Here is a 14,875-nt window from a genome sequence, read left to right as displayed (position 1 = left end):
AAGCAGCATGACCTTGGGGCAAGTTGCGTAAGCTCTGAGCCCTTCCTTCTCCCTCACCTGTAAGACGTGACTCTCCCAGGCTGAGTGGGGTGAGGATGGAGGGAGAGAATGAACCAGGCAACGGGCCCACCTCTTCAGGGGCCAGACGTCAAGGCCTGCGGACTTCTCCTGCCCGCCGCCCCCACCATGCCCAGCCTACGGGATGGAGGAGGGGCCCTCACTCAGCCGGCACCACCCCCCACCCCCCGCCCTGCACCCACCCCCACCAGACACTCCCAAGTCAAAGTCAGAAGTCAAAGATTTTTATTGTTCTACAGACACTTCTGAAAAGAGATCTAACTGAGAAAATATACAAAGCATTTAAGAGTTTCATCTCCAGAGAGCACCTAAGTCTGACTGGAGGCGTCGAGGCCCTCCTCTTCAAGGCTCAGGGCTGAGAACGGTTAGCATATTGAACGATCAGTAAAAACATGCAAAAGTGAGAAGGAAAAGGAAAAATGTTGCATTCCCCCAAAAGCAGAGGGGGACGGAATTTCAGAACAAAGAAGGGGCAGGGTGTACAAGTACCAGGTGGCTCTCCCTCCCCCGACGTTATCTTTACAACAGCTCTAAGCTTGGAGAGCAATGGGCCCCACCCCCTCAGCAGGACCTACTGCTCATCGCTCAGTGCTCAGCCCCCAGCCCCCTGCAGGGCGAGAAGAGACCCTTTCCTGCCTCCTCCTCTGTGGCCGCAGCTGCAGGGCCCTGGCTTGTGCGGCTTGTGCTCCTGGCGGGGCCAGGGCTGGGGGCCCGGCTCCTCCTTTCTTTGGTTCCACTGGGACAACGAGCGATTGTGCTTGACAGACTCATCCCCACCCCCCACACTCCAGGCTCCTGCAGGTGGGCCGAAGGCACTGACAGGAGGCCTGGGGAGACCCCAGGTCAGCCGCCTTCCCTTGTGCTCTGGGTGGGTCAACCCCGGGCACATCCTCCCCATCCTCAGCCCAGGCCTGGGAATCCGGACACAGGAGGAAGTATGCCACCCAAGGAAAAAGCCTTTTGGGACTTTCCCGACTGTGCAGACATTTCTGAACCCCACTCCACACCCCTCTCCCGCCCCATCCCCTTGCCCAGGGCCCCCCTAGAATGCCTGGCTCCTCTGTCCAGTCCTTCCCCAGGGCTGCCAGTGCAGCTGTGGACCGGGCCCAGAGGACCCAACTTCAAGATGGTGGTCTCAGAAACCATCTTAGGGCGCCCCCTCCATCCCCAGACCCAGGAGGTCAGCAGGGGTGGGGGCCCGGAGAGGTCACGGCTCTGGTACAGGGAGGTGGGTGGGGCCGGAGCGGAACGGAGACACGTCACATCTATGGAAAGGCGTCCAGGGTACAAGCGAAGCGAGGGGAAGGAGGGCCAGAGAGTGGCCGGAAGAGGAGGGGTACAGGGCCGGGGCCTGGAGGAGGGGTCTTCACACCACCCCGCAGATGAGCGTCTCCACCACAAAGGTGTTCTCGAAGTGGCGGATGGCATTACAGTTCTTGGCCCCACGCTTGTTGATCCCTGGGAGGGAACAGAGAAACCCCAGTGAGGCCTGGGTCCTGGCTCGGGACTGGCTGGGCCACAAAGGCTTCCAGCCTCAGAGCCCGAGTGGGACCTCAGAACCCGGGGATGGGAGGGGGGCAGAAACGACACCCCGATTCACCCACTGGCAGAACAGTGAAATGGTGAGAGCTCAGGAGCTAGAATCAGACTGCCCAGCTCTGCCATCTTCCTGCTGTGTGAACTTAGGGGTGTTAATTAACCTCTCTGTGCCTGTTTCCAAAGCTTTAAAAGGGGGGGGGCAATGATAATAATAATGATAATAATAACTTACACTCTTTAAGAAGGACATAAAGAGCATAAAACAGTGCCTGGCACATAGTTAATGCTTAATTAACATTAGCTGTTATTATTGCTGCTGCTCTACGAGCCCTGACAGCTGGTCTCCAGCTATGGGGCCAAGGGCCAGGGCCAAGGTAGGTGGAGCCAGCCACTCACGCCTCCGGGTAGCCCGGCGCCGCAGCCGGTAGGTGTCCTTCCCGCTGCACAGGTGGTAGATGAAGGAGCCCAGGGCCTCCTTGTCGCTGACGTGCTCCGTGACCACCATCTCCTCCTGGATGATGTATGTCTGCGGGAGGTAGGTCCCTCTCTGCAGAAGGAACAGCCACCGCGCTGGGTCAGCAACCAGGGCTCCCCTCCCGAGGTCTCTGCTTGTCCCCCGGCCCCTCCCCTTGTCACCATCCTCCTGCTCACTGAGCTGGCTCCCCCCAACACCTGAGATGCCCATCCACCGACTCCCACCTCTCTCATCCAGAGGCCCCACGGTGTCCCCAGGCACTTCCCGCTTGTGCCCAGCGCCCGCACGGCTGTGAATCATGTGTGTGTGCAAGTCTGGTCTCCCACCCTAGGGGGAGTGCTCCTGGGGGCTCTGCCGACTTGGGGCGTGGCCGTGAACGCTAAGGAAGCTGGTCTCAGGCTCCTTCACAAGTGAGGGAGGCAGAAGCATGGAGGGAGAAGAAAAGAAGAGCATTGACTCCGGGATGTGGGAGAAGGGGGATGGAGGAGGGGGCCAGTTCGGGGTACTGGGGACAGCAATGCCCCTGCGCACTGCTACCCTCTGCGACAGAAACCTCTCTTACCCCAGGCCTGGCCTCCATGGAGAGGGGGACAAGAGTGGGCCACCATGACCACTGCTCACCTTCACATTCATGAGGAGCTCCCAGAAGTTGCGAGGGGGCAGCACGATGGTGGTGTTGAGCTCGATGACATAGCATTTGTCCAGGGAGATGTCATGGTAGGCAGTGAGACCCTGAGCAGGAGGAGGGGGCCACGTCAGTCTGCAGGCGAGGGCCTGGCCCGGGCGGGGCTGCGAGAGGCCTTTGGCCAGCAGAGGCATGACCCCACCCCGCCAGTGCAATGCACCCCGGATGCCTGAACACCCGGGCGGGCGCGCCCCACTCCTGGCCTATGTTTGTAGGAGCCTTCGCTTACTAGATGACAGACACCAGCTGTTAAATGCCTCAGTTATTACAGGGTCTTCTCATGGGGTTACAGAGCGCATGACTGGGGAACACGGTAATGTGCCAGCTGTGCATTTCAGCAAACCTGCGAGGTCCAGCCATTGCTGTGGACAGCCTGGAGCCTCAGTAACGCTCCACCCCAGGCCCTGTGTGTGCTACACCTCAATCAAATGTCAACACGGAAATACCTCAAAAAAGGAATACTGGCCACACCCGTGACAGCCAGCATCTGCAGCTGTCAGATGGCCAAGGAGAAAATCAACCATGGCTAGTTCACAGTCAGTGATAACCACATTACCTACATAACAGAAGCAGTGTCTTTAAAACCCAGAGAAACCAGACCGTGGACATCTACTGCACACGGTTTATGTTACACAGTATGTTCTCAAAGGGTGTAAAGGGACATCGGCATTCTCCTCTCACTCTTGTCCTACTTTCTCAGAACTCGTGGTGGAAGGGGGGCTCTGGGTCCTTGGGACACCCTCTCATGGCCCCCACCCAGTCCCTGACCGGCCTCACCCGCTGGAAGTCGTGGATGATGTCTGCAGGGTCGCCGCCGCCAAACTGGGGCACGGGCACGTTGATGCGCTCGTAGTTCTCTTCGAGGTAGATCTTTACGTCCTCCTCCAGCTCCATCCGGGTGCGGACCTGGGAGGACAGGGAGTCCTCGTAGTGGACGCCGCAGTGGAAGAAGTTGTCTCGGGCCAGCTGAGCAAGGCGAGGGGAGAGAGAGACAGACTGGTCACACAGCGCCCTTGGCACAGCCACCCAGCCGCTTCCTGCTCTGAAGGCCTGGGGAAGCAGGACGCGTGGGACCGTGAGGCCCGTTTCACAGATGCAGAAACTGAGGAATGTTGGGAGTCAGGGAGCCAGGTCTACCAGTTCCTAGGTGGACGACCTCTCTGGGTCTCAGTTTTGCCATCTGTAAAATGAGGTAAAATTCTCAGGCCTCTTCTGTTCTCCAAATCTATGAGTCTACGCTTGTGAAATGGGGGTGGACTGGCAAGGGGAGGACGCAGCCACCTCCACAAGGGACAGACACCTGAGAAAGAGGGTCCTGAGGGGCAAACACAGGAGGTCTGGATTGGACAGGCTGGGCCCTGGGGTGGGAGGGGTCCTGCCCTCCGCCACCACCAGGGGGCGCTCGCCCATCTCTCCTGCCGCCTGCTGTGGGGCCCTGCAGACCCTGAGGGGCACAGGAGGGAAGGGGAGCTGCGAGGCAGTCCCTTAGTTCCTGGGTTACCACCACAGCCGGCTGCACGTCCAACCTCACCGAAGTCCCACCACCTTCCCTGGACCCCGTTCCTCCTGAGAAATCTTGACAAACACTGTGTCCCCTATCTGAGCGGCCAGCCTCACCATAAGGGGAGGGAGGCAGTGTGACACGACCGAGGCCGAGTGACCCAGCGGGGGGGGGACCAGTACACCCACTCGTACTTCTCCAGGGGCTCCTCTCAATCTGTGCCAGGCTGCTGGCCTGCAATCGGCAGAACTTCCCCTTCTCTGTTAGAGGGTAAACTCTCCCGGAAGGGTGTGCCATCACACATGAACCATACTCTCCCAGGGCTGGTCTGGGGTGCCCCGTGACCCCGGAACTGGGGTGGGGTAAGGAACCCCAAAAGGGCATGACCGGGGGCTGGGAATAGAGGGGACCAGGAGCCAGAGCTGCTCCAAGGGAGGGTGGGGAGGCTGCATCAGGAAAAGGGCTGGAGAGGGCCCCACACAGGAAGGTGAGAACCAGGCACAACTGGGGAGCAGGCTGTGGGAGCAGGAGGGACCGGGACGGTGGGGAGAGCAAGGGGATGCCAACAAAAGGGGAAGTTGAACAGAGAGTAGTGAACAAAAAAGGAAAGTCAGCAGGCATGTGGGAACTGAGGTTTCAAGGGGAAAGCCCCCGGAACACAAACTCTTCAGTAATTTCCATCGTTGAACAACTTGGTGACAACAGTTACCGCCCAATGCTGGACGATGGGAGATCATCTGGGTCATAAATGCCTGGCATTTCCCAGCCTTTTTGTCATCCTGAGATTCCCCCTTCATTGCGCTGATGGTTCTTCTGAACAGCCTTTAACTGTACTGCCCTCAGTTCCCAGAAGGGGGGGGCACCCTCTCCCTCCCTAGTCTGTGTTGATCACAAGATCACAAGGCCGCTGTGACCATGACCAGTCCTCTTGGCCCAGCTTCCTGCCGACTGGCTGTGTGGGCAGATAACCTGGGTGCGATGGTAGGCAGAGGCCGCCCCTTACAGGAGGCGGTGTGAATCTGGCTATGCCCAGCCTCCACCTTTCTCGTTTTGTAATCCAAATGTCCAAGCAGGGAATGGAATTCCCTAAAGCATGAGCCGTGGGCACAGGATCCGGGCTCTGCAGGGATCACAGAGTTCCAAATTCTGCTGGATCTGAGTTTCTGGTGATGATGCCAGGGTGACACTGTGGAAAGGGGCCACACGGGCACAGATTCCAGTCCTGGCTCCCCATCACTGACTGTGCTCCTGGGAGAGTTCCCTGTTGGCCTCAGGTGTGTCTGAAGAAATGGCTAAGGATACTCCTCCAGGGTCCATGAGAGTCAGAGGACAGGGCCCCTGTCCTGTCTCCTGGACCAGCCCCAGAATGAGGGGCTGAGGGTGGGCTGGTTGGGCCAAGGAAGGAGAGAGAATGCAGGTCTTCTGGGTTTGCCTGGGTGCTCCTCCCACCTGGGGGCATGGCCAGGGCTTCTGGCCGCCCCTCTCCTCACAGGCCCGCGCACCTGGCTCTCACCTGCGCACGCTGCCCACTCCTGCCAGCTCCCACACCCACTGCAAACTCACACACTTCCCTCCCTCCTCTCTAAGTGCTGCCCTTTCTCTGAGGCCCTGCCTCCCCCTGCCCGGCCTCACCTGAGCCAGGAAGAAATATCTGTAGATGTAGACGGAGGCGAACACAAGGCCCATGAGCAGCACGACCATTCCCATCGACAGGTAGCAGACACCGCCCACGGAGGCCCCCTTCTTGTAGCGGTGATGGGGGGGCCGCTCCTCCTGTGGACAGCAGTGTCAGAGTCAGCTAGGGGGTGGTCCCACACCCCTGGGAAACCTCCCACTCCTTTCCCTGAGTGAGACCTCACCCTGTGGGCCCAGAGGAAGCCTTGGGGGCAAGGGAAGGGGAGGTCAACGCTCAGGACACACAGAGCATCTTCTGGGAGGAAAGGAAAGCCTTGCCAGGGTCTCCCCAGCTCCTCCTCCCATCTAAAAAGAAACTGAGACCCACCTCAAAGCTGTAAAATGACCTATCGGGATTATGCTAGTGCATCTGGAATGACCCACACCATTAATTCCCTTCATTATACCAAGTGTGAACACAGGGTATTCTTTCCAACACAGAATGAGGAAGCACAAATATACCCTTAGTGACTGTGCCTGGTCTAGGAACCTACAGGAAGTGGGATGCACTGGCTGGGCTGGGAGCCATTGCTCTGGGCAATGGGGAGCCAGGGAAGGCTTCTGAGGTGGGAGCGTCAAGATCAGTGGAAGGCTGGAACGCACAGCATGAACTGGAATGGGGCAGTGGGAGGGAGGCCGTGGCTGGGAGCGGTCACCGACCGATGGGGACAGGGGTTCAGTGAGGCCCACAGGGTCTGGGCACAGTGCTTGCCAGGCAGCACTGGGCCTGTGACCCATGCTGGGCAGAGCTCAGCCTCCTGGGGGCAGCAATGGCCCCCGCAGGCACTGGCCCATCGTGTCAAGCAGGCTGTCAGGAGTGGAGCCTGAAGGGTGAAGTCTGGAGGCTTCCGGAAGCCAGGGCCCTTCTGCCAGGAGGGAAACGTGGCTGTGGCAGCAGCAGCTGCTGCCAGGGAGGCCAGGGCAGGAGGCTCCTGGAAAAAACCTGGTCTGGGGAGCCAGACTTGGGCTCAGGACAGTAGCCACAGGGCTGCCAAGAAGCAGCAAACCAGTGTGACCCAACTCCAGGCCACACGTGTCTGGGCTGGTGGATGAGGGCGTGTATGTAAAACTCAGGAACACTGCCATACCCGGAGCACTGGACGGAGAGTCTGGCAACTCAGGCTCTAACCAGCTGTGTGACCTTGTCATCTGTCATCTTTATGCCTGTCTTCCCCACTGCCCCTGCCCTAACCCTGGCCCTCATCCACCCTGGGAGATGGTGCGAAGGCCCCAAGCCTATCTCTGCTCTAGTGTCCACCATTCAATCCTCCGTGGTGTCCAGATACAGCCAGTGAAGTCAGAGGGCAGACTTCAAGGAGCTGAGTGGTGTAGGGGTACGGGAGGCGCCAGCCTGGGAGCCTGGAGCTTCACCACAGCTCTGCCACTAACTGCCCGCTTAGCCCTCTTCCTGCCATATTTCCTCTCTCCTTTCATCCTGGAGCCGGTCGGGGGAGGGTGGGGACACGGTTCAGGCCCAAGTTACCTAGGACAGGTCCTTATCTCCCACCGCAGCACAGGGGGCCCAGCCTGATAGGGGTGGGGTGCGGGGCCAGCTCTGCCCCTCAGGTCCCCTCCCCTGTGGCCCTCTGGCTTAGTGCACACAGCAGGTGTGAGGCCTGGGCCTCAGGGAGCAGAGAGAAGTCTCATCAGAGAGGCTGACGCCTCCCAGCTTGGGGCTCTCCTCACCTGCTACCCCCAGGAAAAGGGCAGCAAATGCCTGGAGGACCCTCCCCCTCACTGGGTATATCATTTCCAGGCCAGCCGGCTCCCAGCCTCAGCACCATGGGGTGGAGGCACAGGATGGAGAGGTGCCCTGGCCCATCCTGCCCCCTACACCCCGGTCTGCCCTCCAGGGAGCACCTGGCAGAGGCAGGAGGTCAAACCGCTGCCCCCCATTGGCTGGGCCCATCTGCAGACCTGGGGCCTCTCCCCATCCTGGCCCTGCTGAGGGGGTCCTGTGATCAAAACCAGAGAAACAAGCTTGTGAGACCACCCACCTGGTTCGCATCTCTTCAGCACCCTGGGGGCACTAACCAGGGTCACTAGCACACATGGCCACTGCCCACAGGGCCCCCAGGGACAGCTGCCAGCTGGAGGGGCCGGGGGCCACCATGGCTTCAACTTCTAATGGACCGCCAGGGGCAGCACAGGATGGGATGACCCGACAGCCAAGCCCAGCCAGCGTCTCAAAAGGACAAGCCACCCCAGGGGCTCCAGCCAATGTGAGTGGGTCCCAAGGAAAGATGGGTGGCCCAGAAGACAGGCCAGGCCACCCGTACCAGCCGTGAATCTTGCCCTAGAGGCATGATGTTTGTATTTAGCAGGACACGTGGGGCTGCCAGGGCCCAGAGGCCCCCAGCAGGGGCTGGGACCCATGTGTGGGGAGCATTGCAACCTGCCCCTCAGCGGGTTCTCATGAAAAATGTGAAGAGACGCTTCCTGACGGGGTTTTCTCGGGATTAAAGGAGATAAAGAACCTGAAAGGCCTTTGCAAAGGATAAAGTGCTGGATAAAAATGGCAGATCTTTATCAGCTGAACCTTTCCTTTTTAGGGCCACTGCCATGGACAGCTGTTGAGGCTGTGCAGTGGCCAAGCTTCTGCTCCTGCATTCGGGAAGCAAGCTTGTGAGAACTGCTTAAAAAACAACAACAAAAAAGTCAAGGGGCTACAGTGGGAGCCCAAGGGCCTGCCCCACAGATGAGGTTCACGGACAAGCCCAGGCCTATTAGTTTTACAGGCCCTGCTTCTGGCCAGGTCAGGTGATCCCAAGTGCCTGGGGGAGGGGCTGGGCCTGGCAGCCACAGAGGGAGGTGGGGAGAGGTCAGCAAGGACAGGGGAGGGAGGAGCTGGGGCTTGAGTGGCCTCAGCTGAATGTGAGGGGTGGCTAATGTGGCTGAGAAGGACAGCCTCCAGCCAGGAACCCCGGACTCTGCCCTGTGTCCTTACGTCTTTGTCGGGGTCACTGTGAAGGTTGGGGATCCCCCTACCTTTCCTAGATGTGGGGTAGACAAACGGCTCCCTATCCCGCCTTTACTGACACCCCCTAGTGCACACCTGGGGCTGACACCCTGCTCCCCTCCAGCTTGTAGGGGCCAAACCCCAAGAAGCATGATAGTCTAGCAGCGGGGCTGTAAGAGAAAGCAGGACCAGAGGCTGCCAGGAGGCAGACGGGAAACCAGGGATGTCCTTGCTTCTGCTCAGAGATAAAAGGCACTTCGGATGAAAGGTCCCACACAAGAGGGAGAGCTCCGGAATCCTGCCCCTGTGCTGCCATTGCTCACTGGGCCCAACACTACACAAGACCAAGGCTCAAATTCCAGAGCTCTGGTACATGTGCGGGTCCCTCAAACTCGAAGCCCCTCGCCGCAGCCCATCAGAGGCCTCTGGGGAGCAGAGTCAGCCTGGGCAAAACCTGGGGCCTCACCTCTTGGGATCCCTGGCCGCCCAGCTCCCCCAGAATGAGGGCCGAGGGGCCTGCTTCCTGCAGCCCCCAAGCTGCATCACCCGTCATGTGGGAGACCCAGGCGAATGCTGACCCCCACATGGAGCAGTTACTGACAGCCAGGCATTGGAGGGGCTTCCACTTAGAAAGCAAAAATATATTGCATATTGTTTCCATGGCAACTGGGCTTTCCGAGCAAAGTGCCTCGGGTGGGGCATGTGAGCCAGACGTCCAGGGACCAAAGAGGGGCCTGGGCTTCCGCCTGCCTGCTTCACTGAGGCCTGCGATGGCGCTCATTAAATGATTTAGCAAAGCCAGGGCCAAAACACTCAGGGGGGGGAACCCAGCCAACTGGAGAATTAACTCAGCAGACCCTCAGGGCTCATGGAGAGAGTTCCTCAGCTGCCTTCCCTGGGTAACAATGTCCAAATTAACTGCAAGAGGATTAAACTAGAATTGCAGGCTGCCTGGGGGAGCCTAGCAGGGGAGCCAGAAATGCGTTCACTGCAGACGGCTGGGGGGAAGGGGTCTTGCTGAGCCTCCCCAGCACCATTCCACCTCCTCAGTATCCTTTTTTCCCAGGCTGCAGACCAGAGGCAAGGGCATCAACGTGTGCGTGTGTGAGAGAGACAGACAGAAGCCTAGCAGGGTGTGGGGGACTGAGCAAACGCCCTCTGCCCACCAGAGCACGCAGAGCTGTGCTCAGACATACAGACATCAGCTGGGGAAATGCTGACAGAGGGTCATGAATTGGCCATCAGTGGAACCCCATGTGTGTCGTGTGGCCCAGCGGTGCCCTAGGTGTGGGCAGGATGAGGAAGAACAGCGTGGGTCCCCGGAGAACACTCCAGCCCAGCTCTCCGCTCTGCTTGGCTGGGCCAAGCCGGGCGGATTCTCTTCCGTTCCGTTCCTCATAGTCAAGATGAGACTCTGGAGAACAAAGGCTCCGGAGGAGAGAAGCAAGGCTGGCTGCTGGGATAGCTCTCCTGGGGGAGGCTGCAGCAGGGGGAGGTAGCTGGCCACGCTTCCCTGGCAGTCTGCTGACAGCCTCGAAACACGCAAGGACGGCCATGAGAATAGAAAAGAGAGGGAAACAGAGAGAGAAAGCGGAAAAGCCACTGTGGTGCGTGCGAAACCCCCAAGCCCTCTGGAAGGCTGGGGCAGGCCAGGAACGGGGCAGTCCAAAGTCCCCACCCATCACGGGCAGCAGGGCCTCCTCGTCCCGAAGGTCCTCTCAGCCCTGAGTAGGGCTGGCGGGTACTAGGGCACTGGGGCAGAAGGGCTCTGAGCCGGCTTCCAGGCTGGCAGGGGAGCCGCCCCCATCCACTCTGGGAAACACAGCTCCTCCTGCCCAGGGCGCGAGGCCAGGACACGGAAAGTGAAATCTGATCCCCAGGTATGCAGGCTGGGGGAGGGGGCGACACTGGGGCCGTTAATCAACGGTGAAAGCCAAGGAGAAAACTGCAGCGCTAAGATGACCCTATGGAAGACGTTTCTCTCCTCTTGCAGCCCCCAGCCCGTTCAAGTCTGTACATGCCCAGCCCTGGCTGTGTGTGCACATATGTGTGTGTGAGTGTGCACACACAGGCACAGGCAGATCGTAGCGTGGGGGAGCCAGGCTGAGAGGCGCAGGGCTGGCCAGTGGGCCTCCAAAGGGGAAGAGTGACCCCTCTAGAGGGTACTAAGGGGGTGTTTTCCGTCCAGCTCACTCTCCAAGCTGCCCATCGGCACAGGCTTCTCATGATCTCAGAGACAAACACCACGTGGGGAGGGTGGGCAGCTGGAGGCCCAGCTGGGCCCCCGCCCCCACCCCTTCCCGCCGGCTCACCAAGGCACTTCCTTCCAGCAGCAGGTCTGGGGACAAAATCCTCCTTGTGCTCAGTTTTCCCCTCAGAAGCAGGGGGAGCCCTGCGGGGAGGGTGCGGCGGCCGCCTTACCCTGGCCCCCAGGCCTGAGCACGGGTGGACATCTTATTATAACAGCCAGAAGATGGCTCACTGCCGAAAGGCACTGGCAAACTCATCTGTCCATCCAAGTCCTTCTAGGGCTTTAAATCTTACTTCTGGGTCTAGTTCAGTAACCAAGAAGGGTTCGAGGGCCACCCCCCAGCCAGAAGAAACCTTCTAATAAGCTTTCCTCTGCATCCCCATCAGCATGGGACAGATGCTCTCTAGATGAAGCAGTTCCTAGCCTGCCTGCCTGTCCCACTCGTCCTCTCCTTCGGTGCCCTAACAAATGGCTGATGCTCCGGTCCTGGGCTACATTTATGAAAGCTGGGCGCCTGCTGTGCTCACTGCCCGAGGCAGGAGAGGGACCGGGTACTGGATGTGGAAAATGTGCCCACTGGCCAGGTGAGGCCACAAGAGGCTCACACAAGAGAACTTTCTTCCCCAGGCTCCAACTCCAGTATGCGCCTGGCAGAGCCAACAGGCAACATCCCAAAGTCCGCTGTGTATCACCTCCGGGCCTCAGGGAGCTGAGAAAGTTTACTAACTGCAGATCTGCCCTAAAGGGGCTGGGATTTTAATCCTCCTTTTGGGCCCCCCATCGCTCTCCCTTGCCAATTAGGAGACAGAGGGGACCCTAACAACTAACAAGGTTTGGGGGAGGAGGCTGGCTCAGCAGGCTCCAGGCCATTACAATTGGCACCAGGAAGATGTTGATATTTCCATTTCACACTGGGTGAAGGGGAAGAGAGGATGCTGGATTTTGGAACCAGAAGCTGGATGTCAGTTACTGCCAAGACGATGCTGGCATCTGCCATCCCGCCTGACACCATCAGCTGGCTGCTGCCGGAGAATGTGCCACTCCTGCGAAATTCGGTGGACCTTCTGATAGAGTTTGAATTACATCCTCCTACTGTCTGGCTGATCCTCCCTCCTACCTGAATCCTATAGCTCGCGGAGGCACAGTCCTGATTTCCAGGCCTGAGCAATGTGCCCGGCCCTGGGAGAAGAAAGGGACAAGAACGCTGCCTGGGGCCCCCATCTCTACACCCTCCCCAGGGCTAGCCTTGAGGAGCCCCTTGTAAACTTCTAAAGCTGCAGACCACGGTCTTCAAAGATGAAGTGCCCCCTCCCCATCAAGTATCAGATGAAGATGGAGCTGCTCTGATAGTGGATGCACAGCAACCCCCCAACCTCGCCGGGGTAGGAGGATGGGGATGGCGGGGCGTCGCTGCAGCTACCACACCAGGGCAGGGGAGCTCACCAAGGCTGCTCCCCACATTCTGCACTCAGGGTCCGTGCTTGGGCTGTGACACCCACCTCTGAGGCCCCTCTCCAGCGTCCCCTCTTCCACGGCACCGGTCATCCTCTACGACCCCGCCCCGCCCCCCTCTCTCTTCCTCCCCCCCCCCCCACCCCGTTATAGTCCTGGCAAGGTTGAGTCTGAGCCATAAACTTGGGGAGGGGCCTCGGCGCTGAGGAATTCTAAAGAGCAGCGAGAAAAGCGAGTGGACAAAGACTTTCGAAGTCCTGTCTCCATAGCGGGTGGCGTGGTGCGCCCCAAGACCCCCTGCTGCGTGGACACTTTTGCCGGGGCACTATAAAGCCTGGCTGGACCAGCTCTGCCTCCGCTCGCCTCGCTTCCCTGCTCGCCACGCGTCCTACCCACTCCGGGCCCTCCCCGGGTCAGACTCCACGCAGCTCAGACAGTTTTCCACGGCGGAAATGCCTTCTCTCCCCCCAGGCCAGAAGGAAGAGGGGAGGAGGGGAGGACGCCGGAGGGGGCGGGGTGCACCGAGGCCAGGCCCCGCGAAGCGCCGCCGGGATGCAGGACGGCACCGGGGCAGCGGGGGAGGGAGGGGGCAGCCCGAGCGAGAGCCGGGAGGGAGAAAGAGGGGAGCAGGGAGGTCCAGACCGCAGCGGGTGGTAGGATCAGGACGCCCAGCCTCGTAACCCCGAACTCGGATCCCAGACGTGCCGCCGGGCGGTTCTGGTTTATTTCCGTTTCATCTTTCACCACTTTCTGGTCCACCAACTCAGGTGCGGACTAACAGCACATCCCAGCCCCCGGCAGTCCCTGGTTTGGGATGAAATCAATGGTCCCTCCTCCTTCGCTGGCACCAGACTCCTTTCCCCCCATTCCCCACCAATCACGATCCACCGCCCTACTTTGGGGAAACAACGTCTAACCCTCCTCCCATCCCCCACCTGGGGACCCGACTCGCAGCCCCTCCTCCCCCTTGATTGGAACCAGACGCAAACCCCTCACCAACACTCCTCAAACTTCTTCGGACCAGCCTCCTCCCCCTGTTTTGGGGCCCGCGCCTAGGACCCCCTCCACTTTTTGAAGCGATCTTGAGCGCTTTCCCACCTGGGGACCAGCGACTCGGACCCCCTCCCACTCTTCGGACTTACGCTTTCGGCTGCCGCTTTTAGGACAGGACCTAAGCCTCCTCTCCACTTTGGGATGGATGACCCATTTCAGACTCCCACCCCGGCCCCCCTCACGACTCCAGGGCCCTGATGCGCCTCGGGCAGTCCCCGGGCGGCGAGGCGCCCCTCGGCCCCCCACCCCCCGCCTGAGCCCCCCGGCCCCTCTCACCCGAGCCGGCGTCAGCAGGATCTCAGCGGCCGCGGGGGGCGCCGGGGCCGAGGCCGAGGCCGAAGCCTTGTCGGCCTTGTCGCCCTTGATGCCGGCAACGGCGGGCTGGAAGCTAATCTTCACCATGGCTGCGCCGGGCCGTGCGTCCGCCCTGCAGCCTCTGCCTGTGCAGCCTCTCTCTGTGCAACCGCCGCTCCGCGCTCTGCAGGCACCGGAAGTTTGGATCCCGTTCGCTTCTCTTTCTCTAACCCCACCCTCAGCCCTCCCCGCCCCCGCCCCCTACAGGACAGCCTTGGCGTCGGCCGCGCCTGCGCCCCCTTGCCGCCCGCGAGGCGCAGTGACCCCTGCCGGGCGCGCTGCTCCGACCTGGGGATGTCTGAGGTTTCCTCAACCGTTCACTCCCTCCCTCCCTGCCTCCCTCTCTCCATCCATTCATCCATCCATCCATCCATCCATCCATCCAGGCATAGACTCAGCCCCCTTCGCAGCCTTATCCCTTCCAGCTCTCTGTCCAAGACCAGCATCTCTAGAACACAGTCTTTATTAAAACAGTGTTTGCCAGGCCAATGCAGCTTTGAGACAAGTTCCCCACCCCCCTACCCCACTTCATACTCTCAAACGCGGGAGCCTCCACCGTACCTGCTCCCACAGCTCCCTCCACTGACCTGCCCTGGGCCCTGGGGGGAGGCTTCAGGGCCAGGCGCCTAACTGCTTGCCTTCATTCTGCATCCTGCATCCATCCACACCTCCTTCATTCTTTATCATCCATTTTCCTCCATCCTTCGTTCCTGCAGAACCTTCCTGATGACCCCTGGGGGTTCGTGCTGAGGATGCTGGGAGCAGAGAAATGAAGGTAGCCCCTGCTCTTTGACTCCTTGTGTTAGCTGTGGCCTCAGTTACTGAGTAATGGGCCCCTGTTGCCGGTTTCTCAC

The 14,875-nt window shown here is 59.9% G+C and overlaps 1 protein-coding gene across 1 annotated transcript; it reads right to left on the bottom strand.

The window, feature by feature from the left end:
- Positions 1–286: 286 nt before the first annotated feature.
- ITM2C (integral membrane protein 2C) lies at positions 287–14,327 on the bottom strand. Its single transcript, XM_070620141.1, has 6 exons — positions 13,944–14,327; positions 5,911–6,051; positions 3,555–3,743; positions 2,714–2,824; positions 2,014–2,164; positions 287–1,536 (listed from the first exon to the last, which is right to left on the bottom strand). Exons 1-6 carry the CDS (start codon positions 14,067–14,069, stop codon positions 1,445–1,447), a joined length of 810 nt encoding a protein of 269 aa, XP_070476242.1. The 5' UTR covers positions 14,070–14,327; the 3' UTR covers positions 287–1,444.
- Between the last annotated feature and the right edge of the window lie 548 nt (positions 14,328–14,875).

The sequence above is a fragment of the Equus przewalskii genome, chromosome 5 (genome assembly GCF_037783145.1).
Source record: "Equus przewalskii isolate Varuska chromosome 5, EquPr2, whole genome shotgun sequence".
Taxonomy (NCBI): Eukaryota; Metazoa; Chordata; class Mammalia; order Perissodactyla; family Equidae; genus Equus; species Equus przewalskii.
The sequence above is the reverse complement of the archived record's forward strand: the minus strand, read 5'-3'. Positions and strand labels throughout refer to the sequence as shown.

What these genes read in the sequence shown, in the direction of transcription:
- ITM2C (XM_070620141.1), bottom strand. Translation starts at nt 14,069, where the DNA reads ATGGTGAAGATTAGCTTCCAGCCCGCCGTTGCCGGCATCAAGGGCGAC. An exon ending in GATATTTCTTCCTGGCTCAG is followed by an intron (nt 3,744 to 5,910) that starts GTGAGGCCGGGC and finishes CGCCTTGCTCAG; the next exon opens with CTGGCCCGAGACAACTTCTT. An exon ending in GCGCCGGGCTACCCGGAGGC is followed by an intron (nt 1,537 to 2,013) that starts GTGAGTGGCTGG and finishes GTTCCCTCCCAG; the next exon opens with GGATCAACAAGCGTGGGGCC.